The sequence below is a fragment of the Petaurus breviceps genome, unplaced genomic scaffold (assembly GCF_028583685.1).
Source record: "Petaurus breviceps papuanus isolate PSGF00001 unplaced genomic scaffold, PetGlider_PUasm1.0 91133, whole genome shotgun sequence".
In the NCBI taxonomy this organism is placed as follows: Eukaryota; Metazoa; Chordata; class Mammalia; order Diprotodontia; family Petauridae; genus Petaurus; species Petaurus breviceps.
The window spans coordinates 87,963,337-87,983,142 of NW_027187419.1; the positions used below are offsets into that span (position 1 = coordinate 87,963,337).

Consider the following 19,806-nt stretch of genomic DNA (forward strand, 5'->3'; position numbering starts at 1 on the left):
TCCATAATTTCATCATTTGTTTTCATTCTTTTCACCAGGAATGTAACTCTTTGCATGGAGAATATGTTGGAAGAGCCTGTGGACATGAGCAGCCATATGTTCCAGATGTCCTCTTTTGGTCAGTGATTTTGTTCTTCTCCACAGTGACCCTGTCATCTACATTGAAGCAGTTCAAGACTAGCCGATATTTCCCAACAAAGGTACTTTGGTCATATTCCTCATTAGTAATGGGCAATATAATATGAAAGATGTTACTTTGAAATGGTGGTTATATTTGGATTGAGCTTTAATCATGCACTCGTTTCCTACCTCCAAATGCCAATGATAGGCAATTATAGTCTTCTTCCTCTATACCCTGGTTACTTGTACCCTGTGTGCTGCCTACTCACCTTGCCTATATTAAGATCCAGCTTTTTTCATCACCCATCATGGAACCCTTTGGGGCTCACAGAGACCTTTTAGAACCTCTGTATGGCTCTACTTAATATAAGATGCAAGGCTTATTGGAATGTTTGTTCAGATTTGTAGGCAATGGGTGCAAAAAGAAGTGTCAGTCCCTTCCTCCCACCCCAATTACATCTGCATGTTTAGAATCGAAAATAAACAGAAACAGCTTAGTTCAATATTTAATGCAGCAAAGTAACACCTATAACGTCTGATCCAGCCAAAAACAAGCTCTTTAGGGGGTGAGCTGAAGATGATAATCAAATTTCCAGACTGGGAAAATGCTTCAAGTGCTGTTCCTGCCAGAGAGGCCTTCTGTTTGGTCCCCACCTCCTTCCCCTATGAAGGTGGAAGATTTCTTTTTCTTTTAGGCTGAATTTTGTCATTTAATATAAAGTAACCCTTCTTTTTAGCCAAAACAAAAGCCACTTGTGTGTGTTTTCTTTACTTTAAATACATCCTCTCATAAGCCAGGTACTGTTTTAATTTATGGGTGTCCTATGAAAGAGATGCCTAGGACGATACTAGGACCACCTTTAATTGTGTCTGTTCTTCTCTTCCCATTTCTCCATATCTTCATTGTTGTCCTCATGTGCCAGGTGAACTAACTGAATCATCCTTAGCAGCAGCATCTAAATAAGTCTCAGTGGTAGCATATATTTATATTCTAAGTTTCTGAGTTTAGGAATATCTGAGCTCAGATAAGACACTAGCTGTATGACCCTGAGCAAACAGCTTAACTTCCATTTGCCTCAGTTTCCTTATCTGTAAAATGAAGGCAATAATAGCAAATACCTTCCAGGTATGTTATCAGGATTAAATGAGATATTTGTAAATTGCTTTGCAAACCTGAAATCACTACATAAATTCTAGCTATTGTTATTTTTTAAAATTTCCGTAACTGTTTGAAGTTATATGGTCTAATAGAAAGAAGACTGAGCTGAGAATCATTAGAAATAGATTCAAGTTCTATCTCTGCCACTCACTAGATATATAACCTGGGGTAAATCACTTCATGTGCCTAAGCTTCCCCATCTATGAAATGAGATTAAACGAGATCACAGGATCATAGCTTTAGAACTAGAAGGAATTCTAGTCCATCCCCCTCATTTTGTAGATGAGGAAACTGAGGCCCAGAGCTCTTACATGATCTCCCCTATCTCCCATAGGTAGTAAATTGCAAAGCTAAGATCAGAATCTATGGCCTCTGACTCCAAATTCAGTGATCCATGTACCACACTCACTTTCACAATGAGTGCTCAAGTTCCTTCCTTCTATAAAATCCTATAATTCCTTGTCTGTTTTCTGAGTCCCCTCACTGCATATCTCCTCCCAAATACTGAAAGGTATTTTCAACATTGAGCCATGAACTTCAGGCAAAATCCAAACTACCCGATCTTATTCTGAATTCTAAAAGTTCACAAGCTTGGTGACTTAGCAGGTTTGGATTATCAAATAAATATCAATTTAGGATGCAACCATCATCACTGCTATGTTACAACTAATTTTAAATACTTCTATCTGTAACACAAGGAATTTTAGGCTTAGGTAAAATGTGTATGTGGGTGTATGGGTGCGTGTCTTGATCAGTCCCATAGAAGATATTTCTGGGCCTCAGCTCCTTCATGTATAAAATGGGGGGGGGGGGGGGTTAACTTGCTGCTCTTATTGTCATTGTTCATTTGTTTCCGTTGTGGCCAAGTCTTCATGACCCTATTTGGAATTTTCTTGGCAAAGATAATGGAGTGGTTTGCCATTTCCTTCTCCAGATCATTTTACAAATGAGAAAATTGAGGCAAACAGGGTTACCTAGATAGCTTTAAAGTTCCTTTCTGACTAGTTCAATAACCCTAATTCTAATCTACATATAGGTGTACCTATAGCAATGTTTTGATTTATAAACTGTTTACATATTTATTTTACTTTAGATAGATAAGGATAGTAATCAAACCCATAATGATGGGATTTTGTGATTCTATGCTCTAAATTCCATTTAAAATAGTTGCCATAAGTTTCATTTTCTTTGACTCACACAGCAATATGTAATACTTCAGTGAACCAAATGACTTTTTGTTTTTCATTACATCTAGGTTCGATCTATAGTGAGTGACTTCGCTGTCTTTCTTACTATTTTGTCTATGGTTTTAATTGACTATGCCATTGGAATCCCATCTCCAAAACTGAAAGTTCCAAGTGTTTTCAAGGTGAAACCTTCCCCTCCCCTCCCCTTCCCTCCTCTCCTCTTTCCTCTCCCATGCCTTTATCTACCTTCTCCTCCCTTCCTCTACTCTCCCCTTCCTTTCTCTTCTCTCCCCACCCCTTCCCACCTCTCCCCTCCTTTTCTCTCTTTTCCCCTCCCCTCCTGTCCCATCTCTCATCTTCTCCTCTCCCCCAATGTAGTGTATAAACAATTGTGTAAAATTTGTAACACTACCTAAATGCCAATTATTAATTTATCTAATATTATTTGTCCAGTTCTAATTTTTGTTGTGGAGGGGTTTGTCACCTCAATAATTTACATGAACATTTGAGAAGTATAGAATGACAGAGAGGTAAATGAAATTTACCAGTCATTGCTCAAACTTAAGTACACCATTAGAAAAAAGAAGACTCATGGAAATTGAAAAAAAAAAAAAAGACCTGAAATTTCTTATGGACATTTCTAATTGATATTTCTTCATATAGCACTAATGATAATTAAAAGATATTTATAAGGTTAATTCAACATCATATTTTAATTCAATTTTATGTTAGAGTAGCTTTTTTATCCTTTGTATTGAAGATGGTATTAGATTCTATCTACTGAATGATCAACTCAGCAGTTTTCCTGGTACTTTCTCCAACACTCCAATGGAAGAGATACCATTATTATATATTAACATCACACATTTTAAAATTCATACAGCCTACTAGGGATGACCGTGGCTGGTTTGTTACCCCATTGGGACCAAATCCATGGTGGACAGTGATCGCTGCTGTGATTCCAGCTTTGCTTTGTACTATTCTTATCTTTATGGACCAACAAATCACTGCAGTCATTATCAACAGAAAGGAACACAAGCTAAAGGTATGTTGTTAAACTTTCAACTTAAGGCATGTAAATTTATTTAACTGGAATTCATTAGAATTTCTAGAATGTCCATATTCTGCCTCATTTATTATTTTGAAAACTGCAATATGCTTTCTATTAATCTTAAGGCTTTGGTTCCCCTTTTAATTTGACCTTACACACACCTGTGTGAATTATAGACACCTTTTTTTTAGTCTTCAAATTCTTTTTTCATTCTCTTAAAAGTTTTTCTAACTAAAAAATTTTTCTAAGAATAAAAAAGAAAGCCTCATATTATAGAGAGAAGTATGTAGCATTCTCACTGAATTCAATAAATGAAATAATTTATTTAATTTATTATTTAATAAATACAATAGGATATTTGGGTGAAGGCACTTCATCTTCACTTACATGCTAACTCGATATCATTTTACTTTGCTGCTGTGAAAACTGAAACAAATTTTAGCTGCTATGTAATTACTATAAGATGCTTAGACCGAACACTCTTCTTTTCAGTAACCCATGCTAAATGCAATCAATACCATTATTGAGTGGTTAAAAAAAAATCTAAAGCAATCTTTATAAAAATAGAACATGCACTATCTTGTTTTTGTTCTGATATCCTGGGGAATTGCCAACTATTTTCACATGCCTACCCTTGAAAACATAGGGGGGAAAATTTAGATTACCAGAGCAATTGAAATCATGTAGTGTTTTATAGGATTGTATATGCCTTAATAAGATAAGAAAATTTCTATTTTAAACTATTTGTTGTGATGCAGATATGATGTTAACTTGAAAAAACACAAAACTGTAGCTATTTATAAAAATAAATATGACACAGGGAATAATTGTATGGAGACCAGAAAGCTAAACTCTATTACAATTGGAGAGAACAACTTAGCATATCAGCCTTTTTTGAAGGAGGTTATATTTTATATTGATTTTTGTCACATGTCCTTGATAATTGCTAAGCTTTTCCAAATGATATGTCTGTAATAATTTGTGTATTATTAGAAAACACCACCTGAGATTAGTGAAAGCCTTCAGTAAAAATTTACCAATCTTAGAATGCCTAAATTTAGATTCCTCACTTTCCCAACCATCAAAGAGTTGATGGGATTTTTCCCACTCTTCCCACCAACCCCCTCTCCCCTTCCCCAATTCTTGCAGCTTTCTAACTTGGTCTTATTCTCATGCATAAAAGACCACAGTAACTTTGATAGATATCATTAGAGCCACGGACTCAAGTAAAGATAGACATGTAACAGATCTCTTATTTCATTGTTAAATATTGTTTTGTTGCTTTAATATTTTCCAAAAAGTGATGAAAACCTCCTCAAACATCTGCTTTGAGAGGAAACAAAAAGGTGTTCTTATTTTTTTGAAGGAATTGTCTATTCTGTTTTAGAAGAAATGAAAGTCATATTATAAACATTAGGTACATATCAAAGAAGATTGATTTTTGAAGCCTTCATGGACAGAAATCCCCTAATTTCAATGGAAAAATTTCTTGAGTAAAGACAGTAATCAGAGTTATTCAATCAGTATCTTATCTAAGCATTCATGACAGCATCTTTTAAATGATGTAGAGTGATAGAGGAATTCAGGGAGAATGTTAATATGTTTAAAACTTTCTGTAGCCACCTGTCTCTTTTTCTTTTTTTCTCCCTTCCCCCTACTCCATTTCTCAGGATTTTTGCATATACTGTTTTATTGGCATTTCTATCATCATATATCTACAATCCTCTTTTTTACCTAGCAGAGAGGGATACTTTCAGTCTGAGTCTCTTTGAAAAACAATCTAAGGATACCTACTTGTTTTTTTAATTTATAATTTGTTATTTTCATTTTTTCTATCAATTTATTTTCTCTCCCTTCCACTTCTTTGCCCTCAATTGAGTAATAAAAAAAAAAACCAAGCCCTTAAAACAAATATGCATAGTCCAACAGAACAAATCCCCACTTTGGCCATGTATAAAAAGGTATATCATAATCTTCATTTAAGTCCCTTTCCTACTCTTAGGAAGTATGATAACCCTTTTAAAATCAGAGTTTGTCATCGCATTGTTCATAGTTCTAGAGAGTCTTTCAAAGTTGTTGTTCTTCATAATATTGGTGTCATATAAATTGTTCTCTTAGTTCTGTTCACTTCATTCTGCATGAATTTCCAGAGGTCTTCACAGCTTCCTGTGAAACTGTCCATTTCTCCATTTCTTATGGTACAAAAATATCCCATTACATCCATATACCATGATTTGTTTAGCCATTCCCCAGTAGGTTGGCACCTCCTTAGTTTCCAGTTCCTTGCTGTACAACAAGAACTGCTATAAATATTTTTGTGCACATGGGACCTTTGCCCTCTTTCTTTGATGGCTTAGGGATATTTGCCTAACAATGAGAACCAAGGGTCAAAGGGCAATCACATTCTATCTATAAGAGTTTCGAAATGGGCTTTCTATAAGTAGCAGGAAATTTTTTTTATTCACCTTTTTTGAGGGGAAAAGTTTTTATGAAAATCTAATTAGGATCATCTCAATGTGCATCTGCAGACAGTTCACTCTTCTTTGACATCACTTTTAATAGGGAGCAATACAATCACAGATCACTTGAGTAAATTAATGCATTTGCAACATTCTTTTGGCTCCACATCCTCTTGAGGATTATAGCATTTGATGTGTTCTTTTCTGCCCTCTTTGTCAGCCTGGTTCTTCATGTCAATCTATAGTCTTTCATGTGGTTAACTTGACAGATGCAGGAAATTGCTGCCAAGCTTTGGAATGAATTTTTTCAGCAGTGGCATCTGGGTATCAGATGGTCCTCTTGGCTGGCCTCTTGTCTTGCTGCATGTTGGTTTTAGTGGGGTCTGGTGTAGCATCACCTGTTGCTATGCTCCCTTTTCCTTCCATATGTCCATTTCCTATGATTCATATATGAATGTGAGAATCAATGCTCCAGTCCTGTCTCTATCTGAGAATAAATTCCACAGAAACATGTCAGAAGGTAAAGATCTCTCTGTTATGCACCGAGACGGGGATACTTCCTCTTGGCTGACATTTATTCCAGCTACTAATTTGGTGAGGAAGTCCAAGTATATAAAGACACATTTTAAATGAAAGTCAAGTGGGAAGACTTTGAGATGATGTGAATTTCTGGATGGTTTTAATTTCTTCAATTTGTATTTAATCAAGATGTTCTCCTTGGTACATGAAACCATTGGGAAAATGGCATTTTTATAGTTTCTGTCCTTCCCTTCAAAGAAACACAAATTTAATTCTAGAAAATCTTTTTTTGATGGAATTGTCTATTCTGCCTGCTTGCTCTAAGTTACTATCCCACTTAAGTATGAAACAGATTTGGAAATCACAGTTGTGGAAATTTAAATCTTCTAGGAAGCTGTGTCTCATAATGAGACCGTAGGGAACAGCAGCAGTGGGACAAGCCCAAGACATGCCTAAGGTCTCTCTCCCAAACCCCCAAGTCATACTTCCCTGTCATCACCATCATCATCCATGAATCTACAGTAAGCATCATCCAAAAGGGACGTTCTAATGATAACAATAACCTAGCTTCTTTCACTGTTTTGCAGTCTTCAAATTCGTTGGTGACTCCAGCCAAAGCCAGAATTCACAGAACCTTGGGAATGAAAGGTTTTCTCAGATTGTGCATGTCATCTAGTCCAATCTATACCTGAACTTGAATTCTCTCTACAATATAAAGGCAGAATGATGCTATCAAAAAAGTGCTAGATTTAGAATCAGAGTATGTGGAATAAAATCCCAATTCCAGTTCTGCCATATACTACATGCATGATCTGGGGGATCTCTCTAACCTTCAGTAGCCTCATCTATAAAATGAGAGACTTGAATTAAATAGCCTCTAAACACCCTTCCAGTCCTGAATCTATGATCCAATGATCTCCAATGAATGGGGAAATGGAACCAAATAGTTCTAATCAGTAGGAAGTCAAACCAAAATCTTCCCTTCTATAATATACACCGTTTCATCTTAAGTCTACTCTCTGTGCCTAAATAGGACATGTCTAATCCAAGTATCACGTATCATCATTTTTCCTTCTTCAGAACTATTACCTTGAGGGTGATGTGTGACTAAACCCTCAATTATAGAAGTGATTTTCCCTTACAATTGATAAAGGGACCAGAAGCTTGTTCTTTACATATCACATTGAAAGACTTCCAGGAACTTGCTCACTTAGAATTGCTTAAGATCCTTATTCTTGGTAGGTAGCACTAACTCTTGGCAGCCAATTCCCTTTGTAAAGACTTTTTGACAGCATCTCATAATAAGTATGCTTCTTTTCACGTCCAGGAGAGCACTATTAACATTGTACTCTTTCTGTGCATGGAACTTCTCTCTCCCCTCTCCCACCCAATTTGATAGCATTTATTCAGGCTTGAAGAGGAGAATTGCTCCCCAGGCTCCTGGCATTCAAAAGGTTTTTAAGTCACATTGCAATGGCCATACTGATGACCAAATTCCATCAACTCTGCAACTCTCTACACTACTTCTGCCCCCACACTATCCACATTCTTTTTTTGCTATAGGCTTGAAGCTGCTCAAGAGAAAATGGTCTCTACAAAGAAATTTCCTCATTCTTTCTTCTTTATCTTCAGAGCATTGTCCTATGTTGACCACCCAATGTGTTTCTTTCTAGGAAAGGTTTTGAGGAAATGGTAAGAAAAAGGAAGGCTAGCTGATTCAGATGAAAGCCTTAAATGGACATGCACTCAACAAATTCAATTTAATAGACATTTATAAAGCCCCTACTAGGAGAGGAAGCAGCATGGTCAACATCAGGAAGAGAATTGGATTTGGTGTCACAAATAGCTTAGATAATTATTACATACATAACTTTGAATAGGTCATCTACTTCTGGCCTCATCTCCCTTATCTGTAAAATTAGAGGGATAAACAAGTTCATTTCCAGCTCTAAATCCTTTGTGCAAGGCACAGATATTCAGGATGATTTGTAGTCTGGGCCCTGTGAGTTCACATATCAAATAGTGATATTGGTTAAAACTGTAATACATGGGTTATTGGTAAACCTGCCCCCCACCCCCTTTTTAAAGCAAAGACGCTAAGGGGCGGCCAGGTAGCACAGTGAGTAAGAGCACCACCCCAGAGTCAGGATGACCTGGGATCTAATCCAGACTCAGACACTTAGCACCCCCCCAGAAACACCTGGCCATGTAACCTTGAGCAAGTTACTTAACCCCAATTGCTTAGGGGCAGCCAGGTGGTGCAGTGAGTAAGAGCACCAGCCCTTAGAGTCTGGATGACCTGGGTTCGAATCTGGGCTCAGATACTTAGCAACACACCCAGAAATAACTGGCTGTGTAACCTTGAGCAAGTTACTTAACCCCAATTGCTTTAAAATAAATAAATAAAGCAAAGACGCTTACTTTTTATAGACAAACCAAGTCTTCCTTCTTCCTTGCACTTTACACAATTGCCAAGTCCTGGAGGTTCTGTCACTTGCTTTCTCTCCTGACTTTCACCACTGCACTTTAGGTTCTCATTATCTCATCCCTAGATTGTTGCAGTATACTTTTTTTAATAAAAAAAGTTATTTAATTTTTTTATTCATGGAATAAAACAAGCATTTTTATGATATAGTATAATAAAAAAGACGATTGCACATGAAACTATAAATCTATTATGTACAAATTTTTATTCCTTTTAAATATACAATAAAGGTGACTCTTTTTTTTTTTTGCTTTTTGGAGGGCAATTGGGGTTAAGTGACTTGCCCAAGGTCACTTAGTAAGTGTTAAGTATCTGAGGCTGGAATTGAACTCAAGTTCTCCTGACTCCAGGGCCGGTGCTCTATTCACTCTGCCACCTAGCCGCCCCTAAAGGTGACTCTTAAATAATCTCTACACCTGAACTATCCCACTCCTCAAAGCCTATCCCACTTATCACTTTTAGGATAATCTTTTTTTTAATTTTTTTAAAGCAATTGGGGTTTAGTAACTTGCTCAAGGTTACACGGCCAGGTGTTTCTGAGTGGGTGCTAAGTGTCTGAGCCCGGATTCGATCCTAGGTCATCCCAACTCTGGGGCCGGTACTCTAACTCGCTGTGCTACCTGGCTGCCCCAGGATAATCTTCTAAAACTACAATTCTGAGTCTGTCATTCCCAGATTTGAAAACATTCAGCGATTTGTACTTGCCTACAAAATAAAATCCAAGCTGTTTAACCTAGCATTAAGTTCATCCCTGATTGGACACCAAACTTCCTTTTTCATCTTATTTTCCACTATTCCCCTTCATATGTTCTATCCAAACTGGACTACAGTATTGGCTGTTGTCTGAACATGAATTTCATTTTCTCTCCTTGAGGAGTGTCTTTGTTCATGCTGTTTGTTAACTTTGCCTGGAACTATCATAGCTTTTGTAGGGAAAGATGAAATTTGTCTGATTGTAGCAGAGGGTTTGTGGATAGAGACAATGTTTGGTTAAGTAAGGTGAGACCAAATTATTAAGGCCCTTCAAATCAAACAAAAGAGTTTCAGTTTGCTATGGCAGGTAGTAAGGAATGATGATGGGTTATTGAGCAAGTGAATGATGGCATAAAAGCAGTATTTTAGGGAAATGTGTCTGGGAGCAGTGGAGTAGAGAGAAATTGGAGACAGAGAGACCAACTATTTCAATAATGCAGGCAAAAGGAAATGAAAACCTGAATGTTCTATATACTACCTTCCTCCCCAGTTGAATATAATTTCTTTGAAGGCAGAGACTATTTGGTTTTGGTTTCCTATCTGTACAGTGCCTTGTATATATTAAATGCTTAATAACTGCTTGTTGAATTGATTTAAAACTTATTTTGTAAAGACAGGAATGAATAGAGAGCATGAATAGTGGCAGAGGAAATACAGAGGAAAAGAAAATCTGAGAGATGTTTCAAAGGGGGGAAATAGTATTTGGTAGCAGATTGGACAAAGGAGACCAAGAAGAGAGAAGAATTAAAGATAGCTACATACTTAGAAATAATGATGGTATAAGTGATGGAAGTGAGAAAACTGGGCAGTGGGGAGGGGTGGGTTTAAGGTTCATATAGTGAGATCAATTTAAGCATAAGTTTTAAGATGCCAGTGGAACATCCAAACAGAGATGTTCCATACTTAAACAACATATAAGACTGGAGAATTGGTGAGAAGTTTAGACTGAAGATATAGCTTTGGGAATCATCTGCATAGAAGGAAGAGTTGAAGCCATGAGGTTGGATAAGCTCACTGAAGGGAGTGTGTGTAGTGAGAGAAGAGTGGAGGGCCAACTCCAGAAAAAGTGGGTGGTTAACAGTATCAAAAGTAACAGAAAGATTGAGGAGAATGAAGCCTGAGAAATGGCCATTGAATTTGACAAGAAAAAGGTCATCAGTAACCTTTAAGAGAGCAGTTTTCATAGAGTGGTGGGGGTGGAAGCCAGATTGCAGTGACTTCAGATGGTAAGGAGTGGAGGCTGTGTGTATAGACCACATGTTTGAGGAGTTGGCAGCAAAAGGAAGAAGGGAGTGGTTGATAGCTAGAAGGGCTGCAGGCTCAAGAAAATATGTTTTGTTTTGTTTTGTTTTAAGATAGGGGAGGCCCAAAAGAAGAAACCAATGAAAAAGAAGATACTAGAGATGCTAAGGTCTATCACAGATAAATGTGAAAGTAGATCCTCAAGTGGAAAAGTAAATAGGGTCGTTTCTAAAGTCATTCCTAAAGTAAAGGAAAAGGGACAAAGTATACATGGGGCCTCGGGGCACCAAAGGGAACATTGTCTCATCATTCGGGTAAGCTGATAAAGGGATTGTGAGCCTTGTATGGAAGGTCTATGTGGAATCATTGACCTAGATGCCTAGGCGGCGTTCCCTGATGCCTTCACTGACAGCTTCTCAAGATTTGGAGTCTCAATCTGTGAAAAGTAAATCCACCAGTCCTAACTCTCCATGGTGCACTGCAGTCAGAGGACCCTGGAGGCTGGGAAATTTGATCATATAATTCTTTTCCCATCTTTTGGTTAGTAAACTCCCATTTCCTGTGCCCCTTAAGCTTGTGATTCAAAAGTTATCTGCTGAATCAATAATCTTTTCTCTTTGCTACTTCTACTATAGCTCTCATTTCTATCCACCTTAGTTCTGACTTAGCATGGTCCCTATATTGCTCAGTCCTATCATTCTATTCCATTCTCTGGAGGGGAGCCCCTACCTTGTTGTTTAATACTCCTTCACTGTAGATCTCTACATCTTATACTCTTTGTACTTTATAGTAATCACAGAAATCTGACTCTCTCCAGAAGACACTACCTCATTGGGTATCCTCCTTCTTGAATGTCCACTCTCTATTCTTGGCCAGAAAGAGGAGTCAACCTGCTCTTTGCTTATTCCTGACCTTCCTTCTACCTCTAGTCATTCTCCAGACTCTATTTGTGATTCACTCCTTCCCTTGATATCTGCCTATCCCAATCCTGGTTGCTTTCATCTACTAGCCCTTGGGACATTCCCCCTCCTTTCTCAAAGAGTCCATTACCTGGCTCAGAGTATTGCTTTATAAACTTCTCTGTGCCCTTCTATTTGATACATGTGCAAATTTCCCTTCCATTGCTTTCTAGTTCACTATCCTTCTCAGTTCTCAAGTTCCCTATCTTGACATTTCCTCAGGCATTTACAGGAATAGTCACTATTTAGCTCACACCATCACCTATAACTGTGCCACTTCCTTCATCTCAAACTCTGAAATTTCCCTTTATTTTCCTAATTTCCTCCTTCTACCTCCCTCTTCACTTCACTTTTTCTAAATTTATTATTTGCTCCCACCACAATTCCTTCCATCCTTTTCTCTTCTAATCAACATCAATCATGTTCTGGTTTTGTATTACTTTCTTCATATACTTGACCCTATAGTTGACCAATTTCACTACCCTCCACTCTTGAAACCTTTGTTCTTTTATCTTGCCAACATTTATGCACAGCTAATCCTGAGCCCAAGATGAATCTCACCATCTGACTCTTCTCTTCCTATTCCTATTCTACTAAATGCTGCCAAAAGATATTACATAACTAGACCAACTGGATTCACTATAAGTTTATGTCACCTAATCTCAACTGGACCTTCTATGCTATAAGGTAATCCTATAATTTTCCACAAAAAGACACTGTAAAACACTCTCCAGATCAGCTGTTTATTATTATTATTATATTATTTATATATTATATGTAATATATATATTTATATATAATTATTATTATCCAAGGCTTATTCTTTTTTTCCTCATCTGCTCTGTCTCTCTGAAGTCCTGTCTCTTGGTCAATTATCACTTTGCCTCATTTTACTGAGAAAATTGAAGTCATGAATCTTAATTCCTCTCTTCCTTCCTCTGCTCCATACCGCAGAGCCACTATACATTTCTAGTTATTCTCTTCTCTGTTCCAGTATCTGAGGGAGGACAGACCTCTTCTCCTCATCAAAGCTAATCCTTCTTCTTTTCCCTTGATCTCATCCCTTTCCTTCTTCTCTAGGTGTTTGCCAGAGGGATCATTCCCTCCTCTCTCATCTTCTGTCTTTCCCTTTTTCCTGGTTCCTTCCCTGCTGCCTATAAACATTGCCAGATCTTCTGCATCCTTAAAAAAACTCTCACCACATAATTAGGTTTCTGACCAGAGTTACTGGTGCTCTCACAAATTGGCTCTTATCCTCTTTGACCTTTCTGCAGCTTTTTATGTGGTTGAAAGCTCCATCCTTTTGGATAAAGTCCTTTTCCTTTGTCTTCTGTAGTGCTGCTCTCTACTGGTTCCCTTCTTACTTTTTATCACTTCCGATGAGCTCACTAGTGAGAAGTCCATACTTTGAGAAGATAAGACCCAAGGCAGAGGCTTGAGGAACACTCATCTTTTTTCAGACTCTTCACCATTTCTTCCCCTCTCCTTCTTCCTTCATTGCTCAAACATGGATATCCCCCAAAGTTTTTTCCTGGGTCCTCCCTTCTTCTCAAATTACAAACTCTCTACTGGTGAACTCATTAGATCTCATGGACTCAACTATCATCTTTATGCAGATAGCTCCTAGATGCAGCCCAGATCTCTCTTCTAAGCTCCAGACCCACATTGCCAACTGCCTGCTGAATATATCCTTCTTCATGTTCAAAAAGCATCTTGAATTCATCATGTCCAAAGCAGAATTCACATTCTTTCCCCTAGAATTTTTCTGACTGTTGTTGACATTCCCATCCTCTTATGCCACTCAGACTGCTAACTTCATAGCCACTCTTGACTTTTCACTCTCCCTCACCATCATCTCCTTTGATACAATATATCTCACATTGCTTGCCTTCTCTACACTCACCTTCATTCAAGAACTCTCCGCCTCTTGACTAGATTATTGTAATAGCCTTCTAATTGTTCCCCTTAATTCAGCCTCTCCTGTCTAATTCATATCCTAAATTTGCCAAAATAATCTTCCTGAGGCATAGTGTGATCATGTCATTATCCTGCTCCTGAGCCTTGTGGTTCTCTGTTGCCTCTTATTCTGACTCCAAACAATCTTTCAGGTCCTTATAGAATTTCTACCTTTCATTCACTCTACATTCCATCCATATCAGCTTATTAGTCATTCCTTGAATTTGACAACCTATCTCCTGCCTCCATGCATTTTCAGAAACTTTCCCTCCATCTTTATCACTCAGAATCCTTGTCTTCCTTCAAGATTCATTTCAAGTACTACCTCTTCCAAAAGGCCTTGCTTGATTTTCTTTTTCTGTAATAGCTAGCATTCATATAGCACTTTAAGGTTTACACAGTGAGGGGTGGCTAGGTGACACAGTGAATAGAGCACTGGCCCTGGAATCAGGAGGACTTGAGTTCAAATTTGCCCTCAGACACTTAACACGTACTACCTGTGTGACCTTGGGCAAGTCACTTAACCCCAATTGCCTTGCCAAAAAAAAAAGCCAACTAACTTATTTGGGGTAGCTAGGTGGCACAGTGAATAGAGCACCAGCCCTGGAGTCAGGAGGACCTGAGTTCAAATACGGCCTCAGACACTTAACACAAAAAACTAGCCATATGATCTTGGGCAAGTCACTTAAACCGAATTGCCCTGCCTTCCCCCTCAAAAAAAAAAAAAGGTTTACATAGTGCTGCACATATATTATCTCATTTTGTCCTCATAACAAGCCTCAGAGGTAGGCAATATTTTTAACCTAATTTTGACAGGTGAGGAAACTGAGACAAACTTAGGCTTAAATAACTTCTCTGAGTCAGAATTTGAACTCAGGCCCTCCTGACTCCAAATCCAACACTCTATCCATTATGCCACCAAATTGCCTTCCAATTGCCTTAAATTATACTTGTTGGTATACATGTTGTATATCACTGCCCCAGTAGTATATGAACCTCTTGACTGCAAGTATGGTTTTTTTCTTTATATGCATATTCCCAACTCTATGTATGGTGTCTTGCATATAGTAGATATTTAATAATGTTTGGTGAATAGATGTGAATTTAATTTCCTCCTGAGTTTACATACATGTTGGAAATATATTGGAAATTGAGATGACATTAATCTGGGAACACATTTATTTTATCTGTAAAAGTATGAGCTTCTGAAATTGATCCTAGCTGCTGTACATCTGCCTATGAAACTAGTTTTCTAGGTACTTATGTAGTGTCTATCACTTTTACATCTTTGACTTTTATGCCATTTTTGTGCAAGTCACACAAGGTATAAAATAGTAAATAATATTTCTTATGTTCTTACTGCTACCAATGCATGGTGGTACTTACTCCTGGTCTTCCTACAAGTTATTAGAAGTAAGAATCTTTGTTTCTTCCCAACAGAAAGGATGTGGGTACCATCTGGATTTACTGATGGTGGCAGTCATGCTTGGCGTGTGCTCCATTATGGGACTCCCATGGTTTGTGGCTGCCACAGTTCTTTCAATTACTCACGTGAACAGCCTAAAACTGGAATCTGAATGTTCAGCCCCAGGGGAACAACCCAAATTTCTTGGAATCCGAGAACAAAGAGTTACAGGACTCATGATTTTTGTCCTTATGGGTTCATCTGTCTTTATGACCAGCATTCTTAAGGTAAATCAAGCCTAATTTTGTACATGGAATCAGGAGGCAAAGTATATGTGTCATTGTAGATAATGAAAATTTCCATTTTGCAGAAATGGTTCAATGAATTGGTCAAAATGTTATATTGTGTTCTCTTTAATATATTATTTACATAAATGTACATAGCTAATGTTACCAAAAGAAAAACATGACCTTTACTAAAAGCAAAAATTTCCAGTTTACATTTTAAAGTCTTCTTTAAGTATATGGACCTCAGTTTCTTCATAAGTAAAATGAGGGGGTCAAAAACAATCTCTGAAGTTTCTTTCAACTGTAAATTTCTGATCTCATGCACATAAACATTAATTTGACAAAAGTAAATGTCTAAATTAAAAGCATCTAGCAGCACAGTGGATGGAGCACTGGTCTTAGAATCAGGAACATTCACCTTTATGAGTTCAAATCCAACTTTAAACACTTACTAGTTGTGTAACCCTGGGCAAATCACTTAACCCTGTTTGCCACAATTCCTTGTTTGTAAAATAAACTGGAGAAGGAAATGGTAAGCCACTCCAGTCTTTGTCAAATGGGGTCACAAAGAGTCAGACATGACTGACAACAATTGAACACCATCTTGAAATGGCTAAATTAAATTATAACTGTGATCAAGTTTTTGGCAAAAGGCATTTTTTTTTGTTTCTGACTGACATCATTGATTTTTTTTTTTGCAAAAAAAAAATCTGACATATCCTGAATTTGATGCAGGTTCAGACTAAGTAAAGGGTCTATTTTCTTCTCAGCGGGCAGATATAATTCCAATTAATGATATTGAGCATTGCAAAGAGGCACTGAGATGAGCAGAGACTTGTCCATGGTCACATTTGCCCTCTCCTATTCTAAATACAACATAAAACCTATTTCATGGCAATTGTCCATGCATGCATTTGTTTTCTTATATTTAAAGGGGGTGTTCTATCCATTGTAAAACTTTAAATAATGGTTGCTTTGTCTCACACAATTTAATAAATATTTCCAATCTAATATAATTAGATTTTAAGCTGTTACCTTTTTCGGTTGGCTACAACTTAAAGAATATAATCAAATTATTTTGCTTTGAATTAGACTTTTAAGAATTCTATACATTTTTATACTGTCCTACAAAGTTGCATCCTATAGTAAATGAGATGATGCCCAACCTGTAAGATTAAAAAGGGGAAAATGCAGTTGTTTACAAGCTTCCAGCCTGGTGTTGACAAAAGCAACTAGAAAAGCAACTAGGAACTGCATTTTTCTCTTTTCATCTTGATATTTTAGCATTGTAAAAACAAAGTTCAAATTTTCCAGAAAGTGTATTGCCGTATATTTTTCTCCTTCTACAATAGCCACACTAGGAATATCTTTGGTAAGCATGAAATAACATCTCAGAATGACATCTGAAAACAGTAAATTATATGCTATTCTCTGCTCTGATTTTCCTCCCTTTCCAGTTTATTCCAATGCCAGTGCTTTATGGGGTATTTCTTTACATGGGTGCCTCATCTCTAAAGGGAATTCAGGTAAGTATGTCATGATAAAAACTTGTAGCAACCTTTACAAAGTACTATATTATGGTAAAAAAAAATTCTATGGATAATGGGATAGCCAATTTAGGAACTAACACTAGACCGTATCTCATGTAGTCCCCCTAAATTGGATAAGATTAACCATGACTGCAGAAGGCCAAAGCAGAATCCTTCTAGTCAGTCACTAACCTCCCTGAATCTTAGCTTTCTTCATTTATAGAAAAGAAGAGGTTGCACTAAAAAGCTTCTGAAGTCCCTTCCAGTTGGTCCCTCCCCTCTATGTCTAACCCCATCACAGCCCTACAGAATTGTGTTTGTCACTAGCAAATTTACACTGGGGGATGAAACAAATTCCATGCACAAGAAAAAGAATGAGCATTTTCTGAGCAAGTAAAAAGATATTGTTAATATTATAGAGGTTGGGAGCAAACAATCAGTGCTTAATATTTTCCTTTGCATTTGAACTTTCTTGCTGGGTTCCATAACACAATTATATACAAAAAGGGCATTCTGTTGAACTCTGAAGAGTATGAGAATCTATCATTCTAGGGTAAATTTATTGAGAAGTTTAATTTATATCAGGTTGAATAAAGGAACTACATAAACTATATGTTCTTCTTATAACAAGCCTACTCTGCATTTACTCATTTGTCTGTATATTAAAAGGGTGAAAAAGACTCAAGGTTAGATAAGAGTCATATTTGGCATCAGGCCAGCCCAGAGCCCCTTTTGTTGAGTAAAGAACCAGTGTCCGACACTCACAAATAAAGAAGGGTAGAAGTTTAGCTCTGACATCAATATGTGTAATTCAAGAGAGATCTTGAGTTGATTTTTAAGTGTCCCTCAAAAGGATAAGACATCGGGGGTGGCCCATCTGATTCTAGGTGAGGTAGTTTCCTCCAACAAGGGTTATTGAGAGGAGCCATACAATGTCATTTCCCCACACAAAAGTTCATTCATTCCAAGAACTTTTCCTCCTAGAAAAGTGCACTCCCAATGATTCTGGGCTTCCGTAAAGGAATCAGGGAAAAGTGCCGGAAGAGGTTTTGTTTGTTTGTTTTGCTGTTTTTTTGCCTTTGGCAAAAGTTCCACTAGCACTAATTTCATCTCTAAGTGAAAAGTATTTATTATTAGGCCCCAGGCTCACATAAATACAGCAGCATAAGTTTAAGAAACAAAGTAAAATAGTTTTGATAGGTTTCGACAGATTTTTTCCCCTAATTCCGCTCACATGATTTTGTACCCATGAGGTTTAGAATTAAACAAAAATGCCAAGTTTTGGAATTCTTTGGGGTGTGAATCTTTCGAATGAGAATTGAGGAAAACATTACCCAAAGGCCTAGGAGAGAAATCTAATGAGTTTTAAGTAGCAACAAATGAAACAGGATGAAAAGTGTTTCATGGAGAGTTTATTGAAAATAGAAGTGGAACATCCAGGTCTTGTACTTCAAGTATTAGTGATTGTAGAGCAATGGAAAGGCAACCAGGAGAAGAGAAAAATAGAATGTTTATAATTGTTTTTAAAAAATTGTTACTATTACTTGAATGTTAGCCATTGAACACTTGTTAAGTACCGGTATTAACAAGGGAAAAGTTAAATCCCTGGGTGTGGGAGGATTCTATAGAAGTTACCTGGTTGTTTGACAATATTAAGAAACTTAATATCTAGGCTTCTCACTCTGAAATGCGGCAGAAAAAACACTGCGAGAGATCACAGTGTTCTCACTTACACTGTTTCTGTATTCAGCTGCACAGTCGCTTCTATATTCATTCCAACACTTTGAAAACCCAAAGTAAAGCAAATGTACCACCTAAACAATAACAACTCAGACACCCACACAATAAGGTTCACTTATGCAATTATACAGCTTCACAACTGGAGGAAGATTCACTGGGAAATTTCAGTTCTGTAAAATCTGAGATATTCATATGCAAGGCAAGAGATTTCATTTTACTTTCCCCCTCCCTCTTTTTTAAGGAAGGTCCTATTTTATGAATTTCACTCCACACACAGATATGGAGATAGGTTACTCTTTTAAATATTCAAAATAAATGATTCAAAAACCTCTCCTTATTTATCTTCCATTGAACAGTGTCCTACAAATACATAATAGGATTGCAATCATGATTTGTTGTTTAAAATTATAGTGATGGGGTGGCTAGATGTTGCAATGAATAGAGCACTATCCCTGGAGTCAGGAGGAACTGAGTTCAAATTCAGCCTCAGACACTTAACATAAAAACTAGCTGTGTGACATTGGGCAAGTCACTTAACCCCAACTGCCCTCCAAAAAAAAAGCAAAAAAAAAAATTTATAGTGATAATGGTGTTTTATCTCCTCGAGGAGGCTAAGTAGTAGAGGAGAGAAAGGAGTTGATCAGAAAAATGAATTCCCCCCCCCCCTTGTGTCTTATCCAACCCATGTTTTATCCAACCTCCTAATAAAAATGAAATGTGATTATCAAATTTTAAAGCTTCCCATTATTATTTAGATGAGAGCATGGGATTGAGTGTAGAGATAGCTTATTCCCATTAAAAACCAGGAAACTTGGGGTGGCCAGGTAGCACAGTGAGTAAGAGCACCGGCCCCAGATTCGGGATAACCTGGGATTGAATCCGGGCTCAGACACTTAGCCCCCACCCAGAAACACCTGGCCTTGTAACCTTGAGCAAGTTACTTAACCCCAATTGC

The 19,806-nt window shown here is 37.4% G+C and overlaps 1 protein-coding gene across 8 annotated transcripts in view; it reads left to right on the forward strand.

Annotated features, from left to right (window-relative positions):
- Positions 1–19,806, forward strand: part of SLC4A10 (solute carrier family 4 member 10) — a 399,681-nt gene that overhangs the window by 355,845 nt on the left and 24,030 nt on the right. For all 8 annotated transcript variants that reach the window (XM_069080754.1, XM_069080757.1, XM_069080758.1 and 5 more), the window contains 5 exons: positions 39–200; positions 2,535–2,648; positions 3,350–3,511; positions 15,331–15,582; positions 17,040–17,108. In XM_069080754.1, coding sequence (XP_068936855.1) covers positions 39–200; positions 2,535–2,648; positions 3,350–3,511; positions 15,331–15,582; positions 17,040–17,108 — 759 coding nt within the window. The remainder of the gene's footprint in view (positions 1–38; positions 201–2,534; positions 2,649–3,349; positions 3,512–15,330; positions 15,583–17,039; positions 17,109–19,806) is intronic.